Below are 25,687 nucleotides of genomic sequence, written 5' to 3'. Positions count from 1 at the left end.
CTCCAGCCACACTCTCAACATCACCCTTGATTTTCTTGCCTCAGCCTGGTGAGAGGTAATTACAGAAGTATGACACCTTAGGTGCCTTATTTTAGTCATTTATACAATTCAGGGGTGATAATTACAGTGTGTCTAAATTAGGCCTATATCCCCCCTCTCACAAGTGTGTGTATGTGTGTGTGTGTGTGTGTGTGTGTGTGTGTGTGTGTGTGTGTTGCCTAAACTGGTCTTGAACTCATGGACTTAAAGTTTTTCTCTCTCTGCCTCCTGAGTGATGGGATTACAAGTGTGTCCAAGGGTTCCTATCTCCGAAGCTCTTCCCACTTTGCAAATTGGGGCAATTTTAACAGAAATTGATAGCCATATGGAGACTATTTCAACTTTAACTTATCTAAGCTTTTTATTACATAAAAGAATGGCAGATAGCCAAGCATAAATTAGTAGGATAGAAGAGAAATCTCTGGATAGTAACAAATAAAAGAAATCAAAGAGAAAAGGAATTACATAAATTTTTTGATTATTAAAAAAGATTGTGTTTATTATATTTGAAAATGGCTAATGGAAATACCAAACCACCCCATTCAGATTTCACTGGCTAGATTCAGCTGGGTGTGGTGACACACACACAGGCAGATGCACACAGACAGGTGCGCACATGTATACACACACACACACACACACACACACACACACACACATCACACCCAGCGGCCTTGCTGGGCCTAGCTAGGCCAGCAGGCAAGTTAATATACCACACATGAAAGCCCCCCTTTCGTATCAGCACTCAACTCAGGCAGTATGCTTCTCCCTGGGGGAGTTAAGTCTAGACATATGGGAAGACATGCACAAGAGCTGGTGAAGGGACCTTTCCAGAAGCATACTTATCCAAGAAAGGAGCACCTAACCAGAGTGATCTCCCAGCAGCCACATGTCATTTGTGCCTTAGATGGGACCCCTTCTAATATGTGCAAACCCAAGTGCTTATCATAACACTAATTGCTTTTTAAAGGAAGACTATTTCTCACGGGGAAATTCACAGGTGTGGAACTCCTTAGTTTCCAGAACTTTTGACAGAATAAACTGTCATTCCATTATTTTGATAATACTAACACACTTCATAGGTGATCTTCAGTCTTAATTTCTCAACAGGATAGTGAACACTGAGGGGAGGGGAGAGCTTTGCTTTTTAAAGCTCAAGAGAAAATTAATCTCAATACAGAATTCTTAGACCAGTAAGCAAAAGAACATTATTCTCAGCTGGGCATGGTGGCTCATGCCTGTGACCCTAGTACACAAGAGATTGAGGCAGGAGGATCACCACAAGTTCCAGGACACTCTGGGCTACATAATAAGACCCTGTCTCAAAGAAAAGAAGTGTATTTACCTAAAAGTGTAATGTATTTTGATTCTCTCTAGTGTATATTCAACAATAACAACAACAGCTTTATGATTATACAGTTAGGGAAAAGATATGCATACATATATATCACCTCAACTAATACGTCATTTATCTCTCTCCTCTTACCTCTCCTCCCTTCCCCCACCTCTTGAAATGGAGAGGCCAGTAAGACGTCCTGCCTCAAGGCAATAAGCCATAGAGTGATAAAGGAAGACCTCCTCCTGCCCCAGCCTCCAGATGCATGCTCCCCTCAACTATGCATACATACTAAAATACCACACATATACAAAAAGAATTACAAGAGAAATTCAAACACCCCTAGAGATTAATGAAAACAGATCATACCAAAACATACAGACTGTAGCTACAGCAGCACACACAGGGAAGCTTGTGGGTATAAAAACCTAAAAAGAAACCCATTAACTAGAAGCTCAAAAAGTACAAACCTAATCTAAACCAGCAGAAATAAATGGACTGGAGATTAAGAAAAAAATAGAGAAACAAACAAAACAAAAAGTCGAGTCTTTGAAAAGACCAACAAAATCAGCATATCTTTAGGTAGGGGAGAAAACAAAATTCAAATCATTCAAATCACGAACGCAAGGGAGGACATTGCCATCGATCTCTAGGAACGAGGACTACGAGTACCCCAATAGCAATGGGCACTGTGATAAGGAGTTGGGGTCCCTGCAAGAGATATCTGATCCTAGGACATGGCTCAGGAAAGATGTGAGATGAGCCTGGCCATTTCATAACAGCAGAAAGCCAGGAAGCAAAACAAACCCCACAAACATGGAACATGTTGAAGGAGACAGGAACCAACTGGGAAATGTGCCAGTGGCCAAAGCTGGAACAATCTGAGCAACAAAATAAAACAGCACAAAATAAACATCCACGAGTACACACAGCTACAAACAAATGCCAGGATAAATAACTGGGTGGACACAGCTTCCATGCAGAAGAATACTAAATGACTTATCTGGATACATCACCCTCAAGGAAGGGCAGCACAAGTCTGCCTTTCAAAGACAGGCTGTGCAGAAGGAATCTGCTCCACCGTTCCAGCGTGGAAAGGGAGAGGAGTGACTTCACAGTGCGGGTGTCTGGACACGCTTCTCTGCTTGGGCACCGAGATCATCAACAATGGCAAGTCCCGGTGGCCAGCCCAGACGCTTGATATGAGGGACAGGAATGGTACATTGCCACTGTGGTTTTCTCTCTCAGTGTCACAACCATAGACTCATCATGAAAGGCACAACAAACAATCCCCATCACGGGACAGTCTGTAAAACATCGACCAGTAGTCCTCAAAAGCCAAATGGTCATCAAAAACAGGGACAGTTAGAGGAATAATCACAATCAAAAGAACGCAGAGATATCACAAGTAAGTGGAATGCGCTTTCCTGGACGAGGTCTTGGAACGTTAGGTTAGAAAGAACACCGGGGGGGGGGAGACACGACTAAATCTGAGTAAAGTATAGGGCTCAGTTAGTTATGATGTATCAGTATCAGCTCAATCATTACAAAAATGTACCACGGGAACATTAGATGTCTCAAACATCTAATGAAAAAAGAGGCATGGTATGTCTGGGAATCCCCGTATCCTCACTGCCATCTTTCTGGAAACTGAAAACTGTCCTAACATAATTGAAAACATTTTTAGATTAGTCTACAAAGTAACAGGTCCCTTGTGGCATTTTCATCTCGCCTTTGGTTTGGCTAATCCCCTCTTATTCTTCACACCCATGCCCCCTCCCCTTCTCAGCGCTCACCTTTTCATTTTCATGCTATATGTGTTCTACCACCTTCCCCACAACCCTCCTACACCTCACCCCCACCCTGCTTCACGGTTCCTTTTCTTTTCTTTTTTTTTTTTTTTTTTTTGAGCTGAGGATCGAACCCAGGGCCTTGCGCTTGCTAGGCGAGCACTCTACCACTGAGCTAAATCCCCAACCCCACGGTTCCTTTTCTAAGGTTTTATGGATGCGGCTGAAAATACTAGATTAAGCAAGCCTGGTTCAGAAGGAAAGGTCCCACATGTTTTCGCTCATATATAGACCTTAGCTGCTAATTTTTATATGTGTGAAGTATGTGGTCATGAATGTGGGTACAGCTCACCAACCTAAAATAAATTTTGAAGGAAAGGTTACCCATGAATCCTATGAGTGACCATATGCTGAATACTGGATACCCTAGATGGTACAGACAGATCCCAAGGAAGATACAAACTATGAGGACTTATTAAAAAAGGAAGAGAAACGCCAAGTAACTTCTAATCAGGCTATTGAATTAATTTTTAAAATGCCCACTGAGATGATTCCAGGTCTAGATGCCTTCACTCATGAATTCTACCAAATGTTCACAAAATTTATAGCAATCTTTCACAAACTCTTCAAAAACGTATGAGGTAATACATCTTATCTTTTTTTCCTATCAGGCCAATTTTGTCCTGATACCAACACTGAAAAAGGCACAGCATAAATCTACAGGCCAAAATCCAACATGCAGAGGACAAAAATCCAGTAAAATGCCAGCAATATGTAATCACCAACACACAAAAAGAACTACACAACCAGAGCCAACAAAGGGAACTACAGGCGTGCAAAGTGGTGTTTACATTTGAAAATAAGTTATTGTAATAAACAATATTAAAGGCCAAAAGCAACACAATCATCGCATCATGACAAACTAAAAATGTCCACAAATGAGGACAACCCCAGCGAACACTGTACTTAATGGCTTGAGACAGACTAGTTTGCCCCGGAATTAAGAAGAAATTAAGAAAAATTAAGAAGAATGTTTATTTTCACCTTTGAGAACAGGTAAGTAAGAGGAGAAGAAGGGGTGCTGGGGATTTAGCTCAGTGGTAGAGTGCTCACCTAGCAAGCGCAAGGCCCTGGGTTCGATCCCCAGCTCAAAAAAAAAAAAAAAAAAAAAAAAAAGAGGAGAAGAAGGATGTTCAGACATTTCTATTCACAGACAGAATTTATCTAAATTCCCTAGAGCTGATGAATGAGTTTAGTACAATTTAAGGACACAGTATCACTACACACATACACAAAATATTTTTATAACATAGCAATGAACAATCAGTCTGGAAATAAATAAAAAAAACAATTTTACTAATAACATACTGAAGGGAATAAAGTAAACAAAAGACATGAAAACTACAGAATATTGTTGAAAAATTAAAGAAGATAAAATGGATGAAGGTATTCTATGTTCACAGATTCCAGAACTCGATGTCCATAAATGCTCCCTGAATTGGTCTCCAAATTCAAAGCAACCCCTATCAAAATCACTACCTTCGGGACAGGAACTGCCAAGCTGGTCCTAAAAGTATTTGGAAATGTGAAAGACACAAAATATTCTAAAAAATCAATCTTGAAAAGAAGAGCTGGAGGACTCATACTCCCTAATTTCTAAATTCTTAGTGTGGTACTGACACACTGTGACAATTAATCCTGTCAATCCAATAGGATTGAGAAGTAACTAAAACACGCTTCTGGGCCTGTTCAGAGACATGTAACTGAGGGGGAAGACCCACCCTGGTGTGAGTCCTACCATCCAATGAGCTGGGGCTCAGATGTCGTGGGAGTGAAGGATCCCCTAGAACAGGCATGCACTCTCTCTGGTTTCTGGCCACCATGAAGGGGACTGCTCTGCCCTGCCCTGGCCTCTGTACTCATGGTACACTTTTCCTTTCTTTAGCTGCTCAGGAAGGTATTTTGTCACAGTAACCCGAAGTCTGATGAATACATACATGATCAATGGAATAGAATCAAGGCGAATACATGGATAAAACACCTGACTTGTGGCCAATTGATTTCTGTTTTAAAAAGTCAAGACAACCCTCTGCAAGAAGAAATACCTTTTCAACAGCTAGTGTTGGAACAACTGAACATCCACGTGAGAACAATGGGGTTGGACTCCGAGTTCACACCACACACAGAGACTGATTCAGGTTGGATCATGAGGTAAAAACAGTAGCTAAGTATTTTAAAAACTCTTAGAATACACAGGATTAAATTTTTATTACTTGGGTTAGGCACTATCACTTAGATATGACACCCATGACATAAACAAGAAAAGAAAAATTAGACCAAATGGATTTCATTAATTTAAAACTTCTGTGCATCAAAAGATACTATCAAGGAAGTGGAAAGGTTATCTACAGAATGGGAAAAATATTTGCAAATTAGACACCCAATTAGGAAACTGCATCAAGATTATATACAGAATTTTAAAAACTCAACACAAAGTTGCCAGGCATGGTGGCACATACACATGGTGGGGCAGTGCATGGCAGACAGATCTCTGTGACTTTTAAAGCCAGTCTGGTCTACATAGAGAGCTCCAGGCCAGGGCTCCACAGAAAGACCCTGTCCCAAACAAAACAAAACAACATAACTCAACTACATAAGACGATTCACCCAACAAAAAATAGTCAACAAATTGGAATAGACATTTCTTCAAAGAAGATCTACAGATGGCCAATTAACACATGAGCAGATGGTGCTCAGCATTGCTAGTCACTGGGGAAATGTGGATCAAAAGATGGGGCAGCTTTCTCAAACCCAGGAGTCCTCTGGAGCGCACACTACGGTCCTTTCTCCAGCATCTCTCTTAAATGCCTGCACTTAAATCTAAGCATGTGTTGTCTCTTTATTAATAAACTCCAACCTTGCAAGAGACTATAATGAGTCACTCCGACAGTTTAGATGGGTGTCTTCCAAGGTCCACATGAACTTGCAAGGAGGTGGAGTATGGTGAGAGATCCTTAGTTCATTGGGGGCCTCCCCTCAAGAGAAACTCTAGGACCCCAGATGTTTATTTTTGCTTCCTGGCTCATGAGCTAAGTGGTTTACTCTGCCATATGCTCCTTATCATCTGCTGCCTCGCTACAGGCTCAGACCATGATTTTGGATCAGAACTTCCAGAATAAAAAGCCAAAATAAACTTTTCTCTTTATAAGTGATTTGCCTCAGATATTTTATGATAGTAGTGGAAATCTCAGTTACCGTTTCAAAACTATTTAGATGACTATAATAATAATTTTTTAAAAAGGTAAAACATAGTAGTGAAAATGAGGAGGACTATGAAGCTGCTTGCCTCTTTGCTAGGATTTCAATGGTTGGCAAACAGTTTGGCAGTTCCATAAAGTATTAAATAGAGTTGCTACTTGAATGACCATTTCCCTTCAGGTATATACTCAAAGAGATGAGTACACATACCCATGCAAAAAAATTGTATACAAATGTTTGCAACAAAACCGTTTTAAAAGTGAAAATAACACAAGTGTCCATCAAGTGACCGACATGGCATACAATATATGTTATATGCTGGAGGACCTTGAAAATATTATCCTAAGAGGGGGGAAAAAGACACCAAAGGCCATTTGTTGTATATTCTACTTACATGTTATGACCATAATAGGCAAATCAGTAGAGACAAAAAATGTAATATGGAAATGATTCTGTGGGCTGAAGGGAGGAAAGAATTAGAGTGTTGTTAGTGGGTATGGTCATAGGGGTTCTGTCTGGGTGAAGAGAATGTTCTAAAATTAGATAGTGGTAATGACTGTGCAACTCAGACTATTAAAAACCACTGAATTTTACAATTTATAGGTGTGAACTTCATATTAATTACAGTGTCTACAGCTGTTATTTAGAAGAGCTCACCTTAAAGATTATGTTTGTAAAAGAGCCTATTGGAAAGACTCATTGGAAGCCATGATTAGAAACATGGAAATCTGTAGGGAGGCACCAGACAGGGGCTACACATGGAGGCTCTGGCTCTATTCCAGTAAGCAGGATGCCCCACAAGACTGGAGTCTAGCACTCGTCAGCACACAATTAAGAGAACATCTACAGTCAAGAGATCAGGGAAGGCCAGGCCCTGTGACTGCCGGGCCTTTGGAAGGAGGTATGGGCTGTGAGGATTGGGCCAGCTCAGCTGGCAAGGCCAGCTTTTCCTGTTTGAATGGGTCCCAGGGTGTTGAAGAGAAAGGAGGTCGGAGGCCAGGTGCTCTGAACAGGGTGGAACTTGCCTTTTCCCTCACACTCCTGTATCCACCCTGACCCCAAACTGCACAAGTTCCTCTGGTCTTCTCTAATTCAGAAACTAACGTCTAGAAATGGTGTTTCTGGAGTCATAGGGCTCTGGTCCTTTGACTCTGTCTTCATTATTCAACATATATCCCAGGGTAATTCATCATCATTGCCACTGCAATTCCTTACTTTCCAGGCTAAAAGACATCATTGTGATTTTATTTTTCTTGATACTTCAGGAGAAAAGTAAACTTACCCTATCATTAGTTAGACACATGCATTCCATGCAAAAACACATTTAACTCAGAGCATGGGTGACTCGAGAGTCATTGACATGTGGGTGTCTTAGGGTCAGCAGAGTTGGACTCACTGTGGTGTGTTCTTCAGGTCTGCTCAGCTATCTTCGTGGCCTGAACTAAACTGAAAGCTTCTCACCTCTCAGAAGGCTACTTTACAAGCCCCTCCACCGATGGCTCAGACAGCATGAGAGACTCGCCCAAGGCCACCAAGTGACTGATCCCAGGCTGGCTGGAAATGGGATCCTTAAGTCTTGACTCTCACTTTGTTCTTCCTGAAGCACCAACTGTGGCCACTGGTAGCCAAGAGCCCACACACTTCTCTTATTACAGAAAACATAGCTTTAGAAAACAATCTAAAAATGGCCCCTGAAGGTTCATGAGTTACAGGCTGGGTCACCAATTGATGGTTTTTTTTTTTAAGCTGACACTACAGATCAAGAGTGTACCTGTGTAGGGTTTTTCTTGTCCTATGTGTTCCCTCTTTCTATGTCTCTGCTTCCTAGCTGCCATAAAGTGAGCAACTCTATCCTGTCCCATCCTTCGACCATGACGCTCCATCTTGCCATAGGTCCAGAGCTAGCCAAGCATGGACTGAGTACTCTCAAACCCTGACCCCAAATAAACAGCTTCTCTTTTTCAGTGTTCTTCAAGCATGTTAACACTTTGATAAAAAGCAACTAATACATGGTCCGCACACTTCATATCAAACTCACGCGGATACTATTTTCATTAAAAAACATCTTGCTGAGCGGGCTGGAGTGATAGCTCAGAGCCTAAGAGCATGTAGTGCTCTTCCAGAGGACTTGACTTCATCTGGCAGCTCGTAACCATCTGTAACTCCAGGGGAACCCAATGCTTCTGGCCTCTGCAGGCACCTGTACTCACATGCACACGTTGAAAAACAATAAAAATAATTAAGAAACACTTCTTGCTGAACAAAGTGCACCTTTGGCTGGATACCATTCCTGGTGAGCTGTATGTCCCTGATTTGGCATCTATGGTAACCTGGCTGGCTACCACCCTCACGCTGATCTTTGCCACGTTCAGAGGGATGAGAACCAGCATCAGCGCCATCTTTACATGCTGATGTCTCCCAGCTGACGGAGGCTTCATGGGTCTGAGCCCACCGGGTCCTGTGGCATCCTAGAAGGAAGGTCTTCTACCAAGTCCGTCATTTGGCTGTCCTGTTCTGAATAGCTATTCAGGGCCAGAGACCCACACAGCACTTCTGCTCTCTGGCTATTACAAGGAGATGCACCATCTCCAAACTCAAGCGATGGAAGGACTCACCCTTGGTCTCTCATTCTCTGCCAGGATCTGGCTGTCTAGGAGATAGCCTTCCTTTTCAAGTCTGTTTTCACCAAAAGGCAGAATAAAAATCAAACAGTACGAATTTCTGACTTGGCTTTCTGTCATCCTATGTCTTTCATTTTCTCAAACTATTCCACTTTTGAAAAATGTTCTTTCTCCTTCTGCACCCAAGTTAGGCCACTGCTTGTCTCTGAACTGGCCAGAGATGTGGACCACACGTGTTACAAACACAGGAGTTCTGGGTAAAGCCAAAGAAACCAGTTTCATTCAAGATACCTCCTGAAGACAGGCTGTCCCTGATGGCTCTCAAGGGTCCCACAGAGATGTATGACTGATGGAGACATCACCAGCCATACAGAAGTGCCCAGTGGATATGGCCAGAATGCCTCTCCCAGGCGTGTCTAACAAGAGCACTTCTTCAAAATGAGGATCACGTAGTACGTCGTTTGCATTTCTTCATGGTTTAAGTAGGGATACAGCCATATAATTCTAAACTCAAAAGGACTCAGGACTCACTGCCACCCATGTCCTCTTCCCCAAGCTATCAATGATTCCAGCTTTGATGTGGTCTTCAAAAGATTTTATGCAAAGAAGGGTAAACACGTGAACTGCACGTCTTCCCTTCTCTCTCCTTCCCTTCGATAGAGTCTTGAGATGCAGCCCTGGGGGTCTTGAACTCGTGATCTTCTTGCCCCTACCTCTGGAATCCCGGGCTCAAGGCAAGTATCACCTCACCCAGTCTTCTTTTCTAAACAATAGTAGCAAACTATCTACCCACAAGGTTATACTCCACACTTTCCTCACTGACTTGCTCTGTTATGAAAATGCTTCTTTGCCTGGTGTTACGGCACTTTGGAGGAGACACCCCAACTGACACAAGGGTTATTTGTACTGGGTAGCTGGCTTCCTAAGGTGCACACAGGACAGGACATCGTCTACATCATACTGACTGGGGAAGGGTTGCTGACGGTCCGGGTATCAGTGAACGGTCTATACCAGCCAGAATTGGCTCGGGGGCCAGTTCACCTCTCAAAACCCAAGCAGTCACAAATTTTAAAACAAATTTTTCTAGTTAATCTACACTAGAAAGTGGCAGGAACTGCCTTATCTCACCATGGATGAAAAGCATACAGCAGGCGCACAAATCTTGACTGAATCAATGAATTGAGTCTGCTAATGAGCTTTAGGCCAGAAAGTCTGTAAGGCTGTGAGCTGGCACTGGCTTAGGAGGTCATAAAGCAAGATGGGGTGAGAAAGTTGTGAAAGAGAGCCACATTTCTCACAGGCAGTGGGTTCCACTAGCCCTGCCGGGTACACATACATTTTCCAAATCCTCTACCCTTTGGAAGCCACACGCCAGCCAATATGCTGGCAAAAACAAGGAGGCAATTTTCAAAGAATAGCTGTAAATTCAAGAATAATAAGAAATAGAGCCAAGTGACTACAGCTGTACCTCCGAGGCGCCTGGAGGTATTAGGTACTTACCTGAAAAAAAAAAAAAAGAGGCTTTGTTTCCAAAAATTACCCAAGAAGGAAACAGTGAATTGCTGTGGCATTCCCATTGGCTTCTGGCTAACCTGGGTGGTGGCCCCAGGTCACCCTGAACTGTGGACTGTATCATACACATGCCGCAGGCGGGCATCTCCTGGGAACTCTGAGGCTTCCTTCCACCACAGCCCTATCCTTCTAACTAGACACGAGGAAGAGAACATTGAGGATGTTGCATCAGAGGGCAGAGCAGGAACCACTGAGCCATCAGGGCTGAGGGAGGGCTGGGCCCCTCTCACAGAATGTCCTTTGAGGGGGTGTACACCTTTCTTTATTTGAACCCCTTCAAACTATACGTAGGAGCTTATTCATTGAACCAGGTTCTTCTTGTGTTGTGCTTCAGAGTCCTAAAAGAAAGACACGGTTTCCATTTTAACCACTCAAAGACTTAGCACACAAGAGCATTCCAAACTACTTACTGAAGGGCAAACGAGGATGCCCTGCATAGGCCTACCTTCATTCACCCAGAGAACATTCTTAGGGTACCTCTGTGCCCAGATGCCATCCCACACACGTAGGATATGAAAGGGCCCAGAGAGGAAATGCCAGCCCTCAGGAAACCCTGCAGAAAGTAGGCAGCATGAAGTAGAAAACAGCCAACTCTGCGTGAGTTGGGAGCCAATAAGGATCAAGGGAAAAACGGACGTGGGGAAACTCTATGGTCTTCGAGGCCACAAGCAGTAGAGTCATAGTGTCCTTCAGCCTCCAGAGGTGGTTCTGCCTGGGATGCCTCAGGCTCCTAGTTCTTCACAGCTGCTTCTCTAGGAAGGGATCCATACCCCCACCTGTGGCCCGCTATTCAGCCCAGCAGCTTCTGTGACCTCAGCAGACTGCCTGTGAACCATGGCCCCATCTGTCTCTCCCACCTGGGACAGGGTGTTGCTCACAGTGTCCAGCTTGTCCAAGATACCCAAAGTGCTGTCTGCTTGTGGATGCCCTCTCTGCCTCCTCCAGCCTGAAGTGCCGCTTTCTGTCCTCTCCCTCCCACCTTGGAGGGGGGACCTCTGAGAGTCCCAGATAGATCTTCTCTGACTGAAATTATTCTCTTTGTATCTGTTCCCAGCATGGGGCAGGAGGGCACCAGCCTAGCTGGAATGGCACCTGCTGACCTGTATACCCAACAAAGCACCAGAGGAACAAGATGGCAGACGTGAGGTAGTCCAGGAGGGCGCTATAGTAGGCCAGTGTTGGAATGCACATCTGTGACCTAGGCCTGGAAAACCTAGGAAAGGGTCTCTTTCCTCTCCAGCAGTCAGGACCTAGAAACGAAACTCCACCTAGATTCAACTTTCCCTCAGGCCTCTCCTGGTAAGGCCCACCCTTCTAGGCTCCGCCTATAGGGCTCCGCAAATGAGGACAATCTCATGTACCCAGAAGCACCTCAAAATTCCCACCAATAACTCACCAAAGTATTTACAACAATGAAAAATGGAAGCAGTAAATGAACCAACTCAAATAGACTAAAACAGTCATAGCCACAGACAGAACTATCAGATGAGGCCAAATGCAAGTGGTGTTTTCAAAGGGTTAAAAGAGAATCCAGGGACTTCTTTACAATATGTGAGAAAAGGACTCAGTGCTGAGTGTGCCCTGTGATTCTGATTAAGTAAAAGATATTTTGACACAAAACAACAAAGGAGCAAAGCCTGGCCTAAGAATCTCTGAAAGAGAAATCCAGCAAACCAAGGAAGTTGGCCTGCTGATCCCAGGCATAGCTTTAGGATGCACAGGCTCCTGCTCCTTGGGAGTGATATTGAGCAAACAGCATCAGCATCCAGGCCTATGGGAAGAATGAAGCATTGTAAGAGACAAAATCAAGGTACATTTCCCTTTATCATTCCTTATTTGTGAGACAGAAAGTCATGTATCCCAGGTTGGCCTTGGATTTGCTATGTAGCCAAGGATGACCTTGAATAGTTAATCCTCCTGCCTCCACTTACCAACCCTAGGATTATAGGCATGTACCACCAGGCCTAGTTTAGGTGGTGCTGAGAATCAAACCCGAATTGTGCATCCCATGCAATCACACTGTCATCTCAGCTAGATCACTGGCCTTCAGCTGTACTTTCAAGACCGACAACCAGGGCTGTCAACAGCCAGTCACAATTATAGTCTATTTTTCAGTATTTGTTCATTCAAGAAAATTTCACATAATGTCTACTATGTCTAGCCCTGAGCTGGGGTGAGTCTATGGACCTGCCTTCATGTGGCTGAAGGTTTGCTGACCAGCAGGATGTCAATCAGTAGTCAAACATGCAGCACATAATTACACACTGAGAAATGCCAGGGGAGTGACTGAGAACTCAGGCCTTCATTTAAACTGGGTGTGTAAAGCAAGTAAATCATCAGGTAAGGAGATTGGGGAATATACATCCCATCTTTGGTATAAGCTGAAGGGTAGTGCAGGCCAGACACAGGGGACCCTGCCCTGAGTTAGGTGCTGTAGAGAAAGGACAGGAAGATAGCCATTAATCAGTACAAGCCAAGGCCCTCTGGATGTCTCTGATGTTCCCACTGTTCATGGGGATGGGTCCTGGCATCACAACAACCTAACTCCAGAGGAAGGAGACAGGCAGGGTCAATAATGGCTCCACCCTGGTTATGGCAGAGACTTACTTGACGTGGGCTAATAGAGATATGACTGGAACAGGATTTGTTAAGGAGAAAGAACTTGGATCAGAGTCATATATTCCAACTTGAAATAGGGTAGGATACGATAGGTAAGTAGGTGGGTGGATGGATGGATGGATGGATGGATGGATGGGTAATAGGAAGATAGATAGATACATCATAGATGATGCTCTGGATGGCATACTGGAACACATCTTAAAATTGGGTCATAAGTCTGTGAGTCAGACAGGGTGGTACTTGGTCCTTTCCTGTGTTCTGTTCTCCCACTGCCATCCAGGGTGATGATGGCACAACTGTCATACCTGCATTACTGCCTGGACCAGCACCACAGGGTGCACAAAACTGCCTAGGGCGACTTTGGGGCCAAGAACCCTCACTGGCTTGGACTCCATCTGGGAGGCCATGCACCTTTGAGGGAAGAGCTGCATTCTGGTTCACACAGGTACTCTACCATGGGGACCCAATGCAGGCAGGACTGGGACCAGAGGCCGGAGACAAACAAGCATGATAGAGATGACTAAGTCACTGCCAGGCAGCCTCTGTGTACTCTTCAATCCTGATAGCAAGTCTACTCGAAGAGGTAACACTGCCCCATTTTACAGGCCAAGAGAGTAAGACCTAGAGTAGTGGTTTCCAACCTGTGTGTCATGACCCCCACAGGGATGCACATCAGATATTTACATTATGATTCATAACAGTCGCAAAAGTACAGTTATGAAGTAGCAACGAAATAATTTTATGGTTGGGGGTCACTACAACATGAGGAACTGTCTTAAAAGGTCGCAGCATTAGGAAGGCTGAGAACCGCTGATCTAGAGGGATTCAATGACCTGCTCAGTCATAAGGCTAGTAATGAAGGAGCTGAGGCCAAATTACAGGAGGGACTGAGATAATTCTAATGGGACAGTCAGAGACAAGGAAGAGTATAGGCAGGAGGGAAGGTCTGAAGCAATGGACTAGCATGGGCAAGAGGGGCTGCCAGGGAGGAAGTAGGTTGCTCGGGAGCTGGGCAAACACAGACACTAGGTAGGTGGAGTGTGAATGTAGCTGCTCATCTGTCTCCACCTCCACGGGACTTTCCTGAACTCTAAATCCACAGTGAGAACCCTGGTTATAGAGGAAACAGTCTGACCTGTGCTTAAGAAATGTGGAAGAGTCAGGCAGTGTGCAGGCTGGGAGCTGCACCAGGGATGCGGGCTGGTCCTGGTGACTCACAGCACAGGTTCAGACAATAGAGTCAGGCTGGAAAGCACCAGACTCAGGAGTACACCAGCTCCCACCTCTGCTCCCTGCACTGGCTTGGTGACTCTGGGCAGTATACTGCATGTCTTAGACTCCTCGGTAAGCAGGAATGAAGAGCAGCTCTTTATAGGGCCTGTGAGGGTCCAACTGGAAGGCTCGTTCTGTGCTCAGAGTATGGGAGCAGAGCAAGACTCCTGGAGCGGCTTGCACTCTGCAGGCCTGAGAAGGTGTACAGCATCTCAAGGCTCTCACAGGGTTGTCACTCAGCCCGCCTCATGAACCGACCTGCAACCTTCTGCAGCATTTAGGACAGACCATTTGGGGAAGCTCGTGCTATGGGCTGGGCACCGTTCTTCATCATGTAGCTCCTAAATAATACCATGAGGGACCAGAGCTTGATGCCCTGGGTAGGTGCTGGCCTTTCCTCCTAGCTGTGTGATTCAATGCTAAGTCAGGGTCTGGAGGACCCAGTAATACTCCCAGTAATCCTGCTGCAGAGAGCCTGCTGTAGCCCTGCTGAAGGAAATGGGTGATGCTCCAAGTCTGTGCTCCTTGCATCCGCCAGGCACACGGCACACAGGGCTGAAGCGCCCATGCTGTGCTAACAGGCAGGATCAAAGGCTCAGGCTGCTGAGGAGAGGGGACCTCACAGGATACAGGAGGCCATTTAGGAAGCAGCCCAGCCCTGAACACATGTCCGGGAGGCAGCAGGGAGGGAGCTGGGTGGATACTGACCTCAGCAGCCAGGTGTTGTCTGTTTCCCAGGAAGTGGAATCACGGACCATGGAACTGGATGGTTAAGGATGATGTTGCAACTCAAATTCTGGACTTGAACACACAGGGTTTAATGGTTTTGTCATGAGTTCATGTCCTTACTGAGCCTCGGGGTCCTCATTGCCACAGTGGAAGAATGATACTCTGTAAGGTGTTTTGAGTATCAACAGAACCCTGTATGCCAAGTGCCCAGAATGAGGCCTGGCACGGATGTTACCCAAGGCTATAACCATCAGACTCATTCAAGCTGGAGTAGGTGACACCTAGACTTTGCACATGTGTGTGTCTATGTGACAGCTTCTCCCACAGTCTTGATCATGTTCCTTGAGCAGATTCTATCCACTAAGCACCAGGCGTTAATCGTTAATCTTGGGCCAGGCTGTGACTACTGCCTGGGCTGAGAAAGGCACCTCTATGTCTCTTCCAGCTCCATCTCACCCACTGCCAACAGGGTCACAACCCTAGGAAACAGTGATAGGTCAGGCAATTGCTTGCTCAGACTCAATAGGGTCACCTTCCAGCAAATACTCCCGTCTGCAACAAAAGGAACACATGTGTACAGTTTTTAGACCAAACTGAGCATATGAGATGGTCCCATACAGGCTCCAACATTCAATATCAACTTCTCAGGCTCAACCTCAGGCAGAAACCACATCGTCTCTCTCCATCCTCATCTCTGTCAGTAATGGTGCTGAGTGGCCTGGTATGATGTCAGGAGCAGGTGCACCTCCTCTTCCTTGCAAGGGACCACATTGCAGGCAGACAGGTTTATTTGTCCCATAGCAACAGCCTGCTATTTCAGAACACTGAGGGAGTGAGGCTACCCTGGCTGTCTGGGGGTGGGGGCAGCTAGTGGCTTAGGCCCTTGAGCCACGGAGAACAGGATACTAACAGTACTTTCATGGCTACATTCCTCTACAACAGCTGACCACCCCAAAACAATAGCACGTGTAGCCCTCAAATTCCTTTTTCATAATTGCCTCTCAGAGGGTCTTTCTATAGTATCCCATGTTTCCCTCAAAAAGCCACCCGAGGGGAGGTTTCTGGGCCTGGGCACCTCTGTCTCATCTGTCTGAGAAGCAGAGGCAGAGAGGGAGAGCTGTGATCATGGAAGGTCAAATCTAGCGTTGGCAAGCATAGTAATATAATAAAGTGGAAAAAAAAAAAAAAAAAAAAAAAAAACCTAACTAACCAAACGTATTTACTCAACAGCCAGGACTCTGAAGAGGAGCACAGAAATCCCCTGGTGCTCTGATGGACTCACAAGACATGGAGCCTCAATACCCGCAAGTGTGTATGACTCATGTCCAGGGAGACCCGGGCTCACCCTGTAAGGTGGAGAGCAAGATCTTGGCTCTATGGGTTCCATGGACTACCAAGCATGAGTCTGCTATGGAGCCTTCATTCCACATACACTGCTTCCATTTTCAAAGGGAGATGGTCCAATCTTCCCCATACGTGAAGAATAAATACCACAGAGGATGGCCTATGATCTGCTGTATGTGGCTCAGGTTAATCCTCATTCAGCCACAACACCACAGGGGTCTCTGAATGACCTACTGCTGGAAACTAATGGAAATCCAAGTGAGGGGCGACCATTCACCACAGTGAAGCATAACAGGAGCCTCTTGGCTCACATATCAGCAGTGCGTACCCAAAACTCGGCAAAAAACACAGACTTTTCTTGATTTACAAATACCTAATGAGATGTCGTCCAGTTCCTCAGAACTTCAGAACTGTGGCATGTCAGACAAAAACCTGAAAAGTGGTAAAATCAGTAACACACACACACACACAGCACTACTATTTTACACATCTTGAGGGGTGGGCTAGCCCTAACTCATGCCACACCACCTGGCACAGTCTCGGGTTTGTTGGAAGGTCACTGGACGGGTCACGGTAGCAGACAAGCCACAAATTGGATACAGGTGGTCCATACAGGAGGCCCTGCACTCAGATGAGATGCTGCACAGTGGGTGCTTTCAAACGTTACAGGTATAGAAAGCAAGCGTCCCCTCAGCCCAGGACAATACCATATCCCACCCTATTGGTAGCACAGACAGGAGGAAGCAGCCACAATGACTGCCAACGTACCCACCGCAGGAAGAAGCAAGGCTCCCCTCACCCGCAAGGGACACAGTTCTACCTAAATGGAAGCCTGAAGGTATCAACAGCAGCAAGAGAAAAATGGATGTTTAAGTTCCCAAGTTTCTCTGCTCTGTCTGGGGTCTGTTCTTCTTCTGTCCATTGCACTAGCACCAACTATCTTCCCAGACACAGGAGGGCTGCTTGCCACCTTCAGAAAGAAGATTTTCTAAAGCAGCCCCACAAGCCATTTCTGAAGTCAGAGCTGTAAGGAAAATCCATCTGTTTCTCATCTCAATCGGTAAGCGTTTATTGGATGTGTACTATATGCACATCTGTAGGCTAATGCTGAATTACAATTAAGACATGACCTGCCAGTGACTTTCAGGGCTGGTCTTCTAAAATGCTCAACTTGATGTGCACGTTCTAGGAGGAAGAAAGAACTCCCAGCACGAAGACTAGCGCCCAAAAGCCCAAGAGCTCTGGACTCAAGAGCTGATACGGAGAACCCCCACAGATGCAAAGAACAGATGAGGGCATTCCCGGAGGCCAGGCACGGTGACAAGACAGCTGGGCTGCTGACCTCTGCCTTCACATTAAATGTGAGGTTGGGGACAGGTGACACTTCAAATAATAGGATGAAGGACGCTGCCCCCTCTCACCCCGCCCGCCACATGCCACCTCATCCAAATCTGCCCTCAGCTGATAACAGCGGACACAGTGTCTGCTGTCTTGTCTTTGTACCCCAACATGGTCTCCATCCCTGACACACAGTAGTTGCCCAGTAGAAGGGCAAAAACCTCCCTGGTGTCTGCAGGGTTGGCATTTTATAGCTAGCTACTGGAGAGAGGTTTCTCTGGAGGACATGTATCAAGAAACTTCTTCCACAGTGCAAGGAAAAGCAAACATCTTAAGATCAAAGGACTCACATTCACAGCTGTTTCCATGAGCTCTAGACCTGGAGAACCAGGGACATCTCGTCCCACGTGGAAAACTAGAACACTGTGCCAGCATCCAGAGAGATAGGGTCTCTTGTACAAAATGGGGGAACTGGGCTGTGGTGTCTGTATCCTGGTCTGGATTTCATGACTTGACAATCCCTAAGAAAAGCTCTGAGCTGTCCTCACTAGTGGCCATAAGCTGTTACAGGTTTCAGAACCTGTTCCAGAGACTGGGCAAGGCAAAGGAGCTGTCAGGGGTTCAAGGTCCCCTTGTACATAGTGGAAGTAATAGGACAGCCCATTTTATGGGTCATGATGGAGACTAATGAATGTTTTCTTGTAATGTCAATGTTTTTGGAACCATGTCTGGCACATATTTCACACATGCATTGGATATGTTAAATAAATGTGAAATGCTTTAGAATGGGACCTTTTGCACAGAGGGCAGTGCCTCATATGTGCCATGTTTTACATCCCCAGTATGTCAGTACAGCCTTGGAGAAGGGCTTACAAGTGTGCTGGGAAGAAGGTGAGGGGCTACAAAGGCGTATAACACTGCCACCTTGGGTCCCAGATTTATGGCCAAAAAGAAGTGGGGAGCCAGTAAGCATATGGATTTGTCATGTAAACGGTCAGCTGGACAAGTCTGTCTGTGTGCCCTGCTGCTATCATTTCATGCTCCCTTGGTGCTGGAGACCCTTTTAAGCCAGGACGCACCTCTCCTGTGCCAATCTAGACACACTGTACAAATGCTAGAGTTTCTAAGACCCTGGAAGGTTCCATCTTCCAACTTCTGATGCCCTTCCCTTCTTTAAACTTGGAAGAACCCCAGCCCAGTATCTGGAACACCCCAGGTCCCAGGCAATGACTTGATTCCTTAGCAAGATATAGTAGCCCCCAGCCACACACCCAGAGAAAGCGGGAAACCTTCTGGGGGCAGTGACATCATCCATGGTCCCCAAACTAACGTCCCCCTTGGGTCCCTGTCAAGAGCCTCTTCTGAAACACAACTTCTCAAACCAAGTCCCAGAACCTGTTGAAACACATACGTGCAAATACAACAAACCAGAATCTCAAAAGGGTGGAGCTGACATAGAGGTGAGTCAGACCATGTCCAGGCAGTTCTCAACTGGCCCACAGGAGGCAAGTCCTCAGCCATCCAACAGGGAGGCCTGGCCCAGGTTCCATCCCACCTGCTGTCTCATGCCAGATGGGAGGGTGGGTCCCTGCAGGGCCATGGCAGCCAGCAGGCTCAGCTAGAGATAAGATCTTGGGGATCAGAGGAGACACGCTGACAGAAAACACTGTGTGCCCAGCTGTCCACAGCAGAACTTTGCCAGCCAGCACATGATCATCCAGGCCATCAAGGTGCTACTCACACACATGCCCTCCCAGGGGCCCAGGTTAATGTCCCAGCTAGGCTGTACTAGGGAAAGGACACCAACTCCACTGAGAACCTGGAAGATCAGTCTCACCCGCTCTGGTGGGATCCTCTAAAGACAAGCAGCTCCCAAAAGTCAACACAAAGAAAACGGGAAGAGGATACTGGATAAAACCAGGCAGCTGAAACAAGATGGACAAAGAGCACGCTAGCACATGTGCGTTTCCAGTTCATTGACATCCCAAGGAACATACAAATGAAAACAATAAGATAGCACCTCACTTACATAATCGGGAAGGAATGAGAAAGTGTCTAGAGCTTGAAAGAGGGAGATAAAAAGGACTGGGGGAGGGTATAATGAATCAATGTCAAACAGCATATATAAGATAGCTGAAGAAATTAATCTTAAAAAGTTATTGCATGTGCATGATATGTGTATGTGAGAATGCATGTGGTGTGCATGCCATGGTGTGTGTGTGTGTGTGTGTGTGTGTGTGTGTGTGTAGGTCAGAGAACAACTTTGTGGAGTTATTTTTCTGCTTCCACCTTTATGTGGATTCCAGGGATCGAACTGGAGAGGTCAGGCTTGCTTGGCAAGTGCCTTCACTACTGGGATATCTCATCTGCCTAAACATTGACTAACTATGTATTCAAAGCTGCAAAAATGTGCTCATCTTTCTCTCAAGTAATTTTGAATACACAGAGTTCTGTACTGACTTAATGCATCCAATAACTTTCATTTGCCTTATGTTGTATATTTTATATAAGCTTCATATAAATACTTCAATATGGTTCACAGCACAGTTTTTAGTATGGGAAAAACAGGCAGACACTCAAACAAGATATTGGTTAAATTAATTACGGTTTAGGCATGAGACATAATAATACTATGTAGACATTTTTTTAAAAGTCTTCTAAAAATATTAATGACATGAAGAAACATTTATAATATATTGCCAGACCGGAAGTAGACTATATAATATGTCTTTGTGATCCCAATTTTAGAAACCATAATGTGATGTGTGCACACATGCATGTGCCATCAGAAGGCCATGAGGCAACATTTAAGAGAAGTTCATCTGTGGATAGAATCCCCAGAGGTATTTATCCCTCACCCAGCTTCGACTATCTTTAGGGAGGCATGAACAAGATGGAAAACTGAATACAGAGTGGGCATATAAGATGGATGCCTTAAAACAAAGAGAGAAGGGGTCAGGGTGAGCCTGGTTTGGTGCAAGACCCTTCAGAATGGCTCTGCAGAAGGCAGACAGTCTAGGACAAGCCTCTCAAGTGGGGAAAACCACAGACTCTTGTTTAGGGGCTCAGGTGAACTGACACTACACAGTGTAGAAAAGAACCTAGAAGCATAACTCATTTCATTCTGGAATTGAGATGCTCCTGAGGTGGGAGGGCCCGTTATTCCTTTCAGGTTTTCAAGCAGATGGTAGTATATGGTTGATGATACCGAGGAGACAAAAGGCTTGACTTAGGACACGATGGATGAAAACTGTACCCTCGGATACCGCTCCCCGCCAGTCCTCAATCCCAACAGCAGTGGCCTTCTTGCTATCCTTCAAAGCAGCTAGGCGCCTGGCCTTCTTCCTTCAGTCTGAAACAAGCTTTCCTATGCATCTTCAGTCTCTCCCTTCTGGCTGCAGGTCTTAAGAGGGGAGAGGTAAAAGCCAAAGGAGAGAGAAGGGCAGGCAGAAGCAGGAAGTCAGAAGTGCGCATGCTCTGGAGAGGAAGAGATGATGAGCTAGATTAAAGATTTCAGGGAAGGGTAGGGGGATAGAAAATGGGGGACAGCCACCAGGCTGAGAACCTGTGCCCTCTGCATACACACCCAGCATGCCCAGGAACTGGCCAGCTGTGGCAGATGACTGAGGATCACAGTTTGGGGAGGGGGTACGGCTATTTTCAGGCCAGGCATCTTACAGTCCTAAAAGACCTTGATCTGTGGTGCTTGATCCTCATGACTGTGGGTGTGCTGCACTTTCCAACATGCCCTCACCCTCACTGCTGCATTTCACCTTGGGAGGCAAGCGGCTCAGAGAGAACACCCATGCTACAGATGAGATGACTGAGATAGGGAAACTAAATGACTTGCTGCAAACCCCCGAAGGTAGAGAGGTGGCAAAACTTGGGTGCACTTAGCTCCCAGGCTGCCATTTCGCCAAGCAAAATCGTGGTATGGTACTTCTACAGTCAAGTTGCATGAAGTCCTCTCGATGATATGAAGTCCTGCCTCCAGCAGTGTGACAAAAGCCCTTCCCTGAAGAGATGGACACCACAGTCACACAAATCAACTACAAAGTGGGAGGAGTGTGGGAAGGCATGGAGGGAAGAGCCACATGGGACATTCTAGACAAGCAATGAGTATCCCAAGTTGTAGGGTGGGGAGTGGGCCACAGCCCTCCCAGGGCAGCCTAGGTCAGTGTGGGCCCTCCAATGTCCCTCAAGTTCAAATAAACTTCAGCTTTGCCATTTACTCCACTCAAGACAGCATCTGAGTTCAAAGCCATGGGTTAGCATTTCTCTACTAAGCAGAGCTGAACGAGGCAGTTGAGCTAACACTCCAGGAAATAAAGGCAGGTGGCCTCTCCTCCCCTAACAGCCCTGCATGGACCACAGCCCAGAACTGCAGGATAAGGCCTGGTGAGGGCATTTCCTCCAGATCTGTCCCACAGCCTCATTTTGAGTTTGATAATGTACTGTGCCACGCAGAGCTGCTGACACCAGGATTGAGTGTTTAGTACTAATCAGTCCCCATTCCGTGGTCAGGAAGGATCCTGTGATGGATGGCTCTGAACCTTCACTGTGTTGGCGGTCACACAAGTGTGCACACCTGTGTGCACACACAAGCAAGCACACAAAAACCCTAGTAAGATCCCTTCTAGTCACACAAGAGGTCAACATCAGAGTAGGCTGGGCAAAGTGACCTCAGATTTCAGTATTCTCTCTGGCAACAACTTGTGAATGTACAATCATCTCAAACAAAGTTTAAGGAAATGAAGTGGCTGCCATATTGCATTGCTGAAGAAATGGGCAATCGTTTCAACCTCCTACTAGACTGAGGGCCCTAACTTCACAGCTCTATGAATTCGGGAGTTTTGGGAGCACTCCTGGGTAACAGAAGGGATGGGTGTGGGGCAAGGGTCAGGGAATCAGCATTTGGAAGCAGGGTAGGGTCTCATTATAAGTAATTGAGGAGCCCAAGTGAGGAGCCCCTGCAATTCATCACAGGGAGTCTGCGATGATGCCCTGCTGTTGTTGCTGAGGGACTGCCCCTTCCCTGGTCCTCTACAGACACCCTGAAAATCTTACACCAAAGGACTCATTGGGGCTGGTCAGTAGTCCAGCGATGCACCACCTCTCTGGAGACCAGACGAATGGACCACAGGCCTTAGGCCCCTAAGAAGCATTGGTGAGAACTCACTCACCCTTGGTGACCTGGACCATTTCGGCAGCCCCGCCTTCTTCACCCAGAGCACCACAGAAACTAGGCTACTTATCTCCTAGTCAGTAAAAGCCTCGAGGGGCTTCTCCCACCCGACCCGGAGCATCAGCAGCTCCTTCTCCATCCCGCAGGGTCCACACTGTAGACCCTCCCAGACTAAAGCGTCTGCAGGGAAGGAGCCGCCTCCGCAGAGGGGAGAAGCGCCAGATCCTATCAGCCAATTATCCAGACACAAGGCGACCCGCAAGTTCGGGCACGCTCTGCCTAGGCACAAGCAGCGGGAGGGGCCTAGGCGCGCCCAGGGGGTCTGAGTCTGCGCTGGGGTCGCGCCCCGTAGCGGATTGCAGTCTGGTCTGGGGGCTGGCCCAGATGGGAATTTCTGGGTCCCGGCACCCTAGGGACCTGAAGGATCTAAGCTGGGGGAGCGTCTGGGAAAGATGTCTGGGTAGGAAGGGTGTTCAGGGCTGGGTCGAGGAAGATTGGATCTGGGCCAGGTGTGTATGATTAAGGGGTCTGGGCCTGGGGGTAGAGGACGCCTAGGGCTCCGGGTCTGGTACCCAGCGCCAAACTGGGGGCTGGGCCAGGGCCCTGATCTGGGAGTCGACCGCCAGTCTGCTCCTCACAGTCAAACAGGCGGTGCAGCCAGCACCCCCCTCCTGGTTCTGGCCCCCGAAGACCCCTCCACGACTCGAAACCCAGCAGCCTCAGCTCCTAGATCGCCCCGGAAACACAGCCCTCCCCTCCAACGTGTGGCGCGCCCCGGTCGTCTCTAGTTCGTGGAACAAAAGAGCAGCTCTCGTGGAGCGGGTTCAGAGCCTGCATTGACTGTCCTATGGCCCTCGGCCGCCGGGCTTTGTGTTCGCACAGGGAGCAGGGAGGACCGCCGGGGTCCCGGAGCACATCCCACGGACCCTGCGCAGAGGCATGCAGCGCCCGAGCTCCAAAGTTGTCGACGCCGGTCGCCTCCCACACCGCACCAGTTTCCCTCCGCGGGGTGCCCCATTCATTTGCCAGGGGGACGAGTGCAGACCGCCACGGTGGGCCTCGGGCACTTACCTTGCTCTTGACTTCCACTGCGCTGCAGTCGTAGAAGCGTAGGGTCTGAGACTTGTGAAAACTCCGGTTCATGGTTTCGGCCCCACTCAGCCTTCGCCTTCGCCCTCGCCTCTCAGGGGCCACAGAGAGAGTCTCGGCGGAGACGCCCCCGGCCGTCTGCCCGGGCCCGGCGCCGGGCCCGCGCTCGCTAGGGCGCCCGGCTGCACGGTGTGAGGCGGGCCGGAGCTGGGCTGGCCGCGCGCCTCGGGGACTCCAGGGGCCGCGCGCGGGAGGAGCTATGGGACGCCTCCCCCGGGCCCCGCCCCCAGCGCCCCGCCCCCAGCGCCCCGCCCCCAGCGCCCCGCCCCCAGCGCCCCGCCTATCAGGACCCTCCCACGCCACGCCCCCACCTGGTGCCCTTCCAAGGGAAGCTCTCTGGGCCATTCTCTGGGCTCAGGGTTTTGCCTTCCCTGCAGCGATCGGCCCGGAAAGGGGTGTTTGGTGGATTCCTTATAAGCACGCTAGTGAAAAGCACCCCAGGCCTGATCCGATTGGGCTCCACTTGCCTGCCTTAGTTGCCAGGTTGTGGGGGCGGGGGGGGATCCCGCCCTGGAGTGGCGAACTCTGAACGCACAGCCCAGCACAGGCCGGATGAAAAGCAACCAGTCCCAAACTGTGATGAAGCAGTTAACGTTAAATCTAACGTGAAGAAGGGTTGACAACAAGAACTTACACTGTTTTTGAGGCGCAGCGAGGGTTTTTCTATGGCAGTTGGTAGAAAATAGGATAGGTTCGGAGAGAGAGGGAACTGATTTATCAGTTACACCGTAGAAGGCGTGTTACTAGGGAGCACTTAGGGGAGAAGAAGCCCAAGACACAACCTGTCCCTTGGGGAGTTTGTAAAAAAGTTAGGACGAGACACACAGGCTTTAAAAACAACTTTAAAATGTCTTACACATTTTTTTGGGGGGGGGTAATTTGCTAAAGAATTAAAACTTTATCATAAAGTCACCGGAAAGAAGTACAAGTAAGTGAAATTAGCCACAGAGATGCTACTCACCAGTCAACCCTACTAACCTTTGGGTATATTTTATTTCTGTTTACTTTTTGTGTACATTGTAATATACTTTATAGAATTGTGACTGTACAGTTCATCCTGTTTTGCAACATGTTTGTGTCACTGCCTGGGTTACAATGGACATTTTCATCAGTTGTTTCTAGAAAATGTTCTTAAAGCTGCTTGTGTGAATAAAGGTATGACTTCTAATGGTTCTATTTTATTGGCTATGTTTGCATTTTATACATACTAATACTATAAATGCTGAATTCCAGTTTCCACTTATTTCTGAGGCTTTTTAAAGGAAATATTGACTCTTAAAACGGAATTATTAGGCCATAAAATACACATATCTCTAAAGCTTTTGATACAAATTGCCAAATTGTATTCCTCAAAATGTAATTTTTATTTAATTTTGCTGTGTATTTATTGTTACAGGCCCATAGTCACAGTGGTTTAGAGTTGGAATCCTTACCT

The 25,687-nt window shown here is 46.9% G+C and overlaps 1 protein-coding gene across 1 annotated transcript in view; it reads right to left on the bottom strand.

Moving 5' to 3' along the window:
* The window catches only part of Pard6g (par-6 family cell polarity regulator gamma), a 68,325-nt gene extending 43,895 nt beyond the window's left edge, over nt 1-24,430 (bottom strand). The window contains exon 1 of the mRNA XM_036204351.1: nt 24,175-24,430. Within this exon, the coding sequence (XP_036060244.1) occupies nt 24,175-24,246 (72 nt within the window). The 5' untranslated portion in view covers nt 24,247-24,430. The remainder of the gene's footprint in view (nt 1-24,174) is intronic.
* Nucleotides 24,431-25,687: the final 1,257 nt, after the last annotated feature.

The sequence above is a fragment of the Onychomys torridus genome, chromosome 13 (genome assembly GCF_903995425.1).
Source record: "Onychomys torridus chromosome 13, mOncTor1.1, whole genome shotgun sequence".
NCBI lineage: Eukaryota > Metazoa > Chordata > Mammalia > Rodentia > Cricetidae > Onychomys > Onychomys torridus.
Note: the sequence above shows the minus strand (reverse complement) of the source record. Positions and strands in the feature narration are given on the sequence as shown.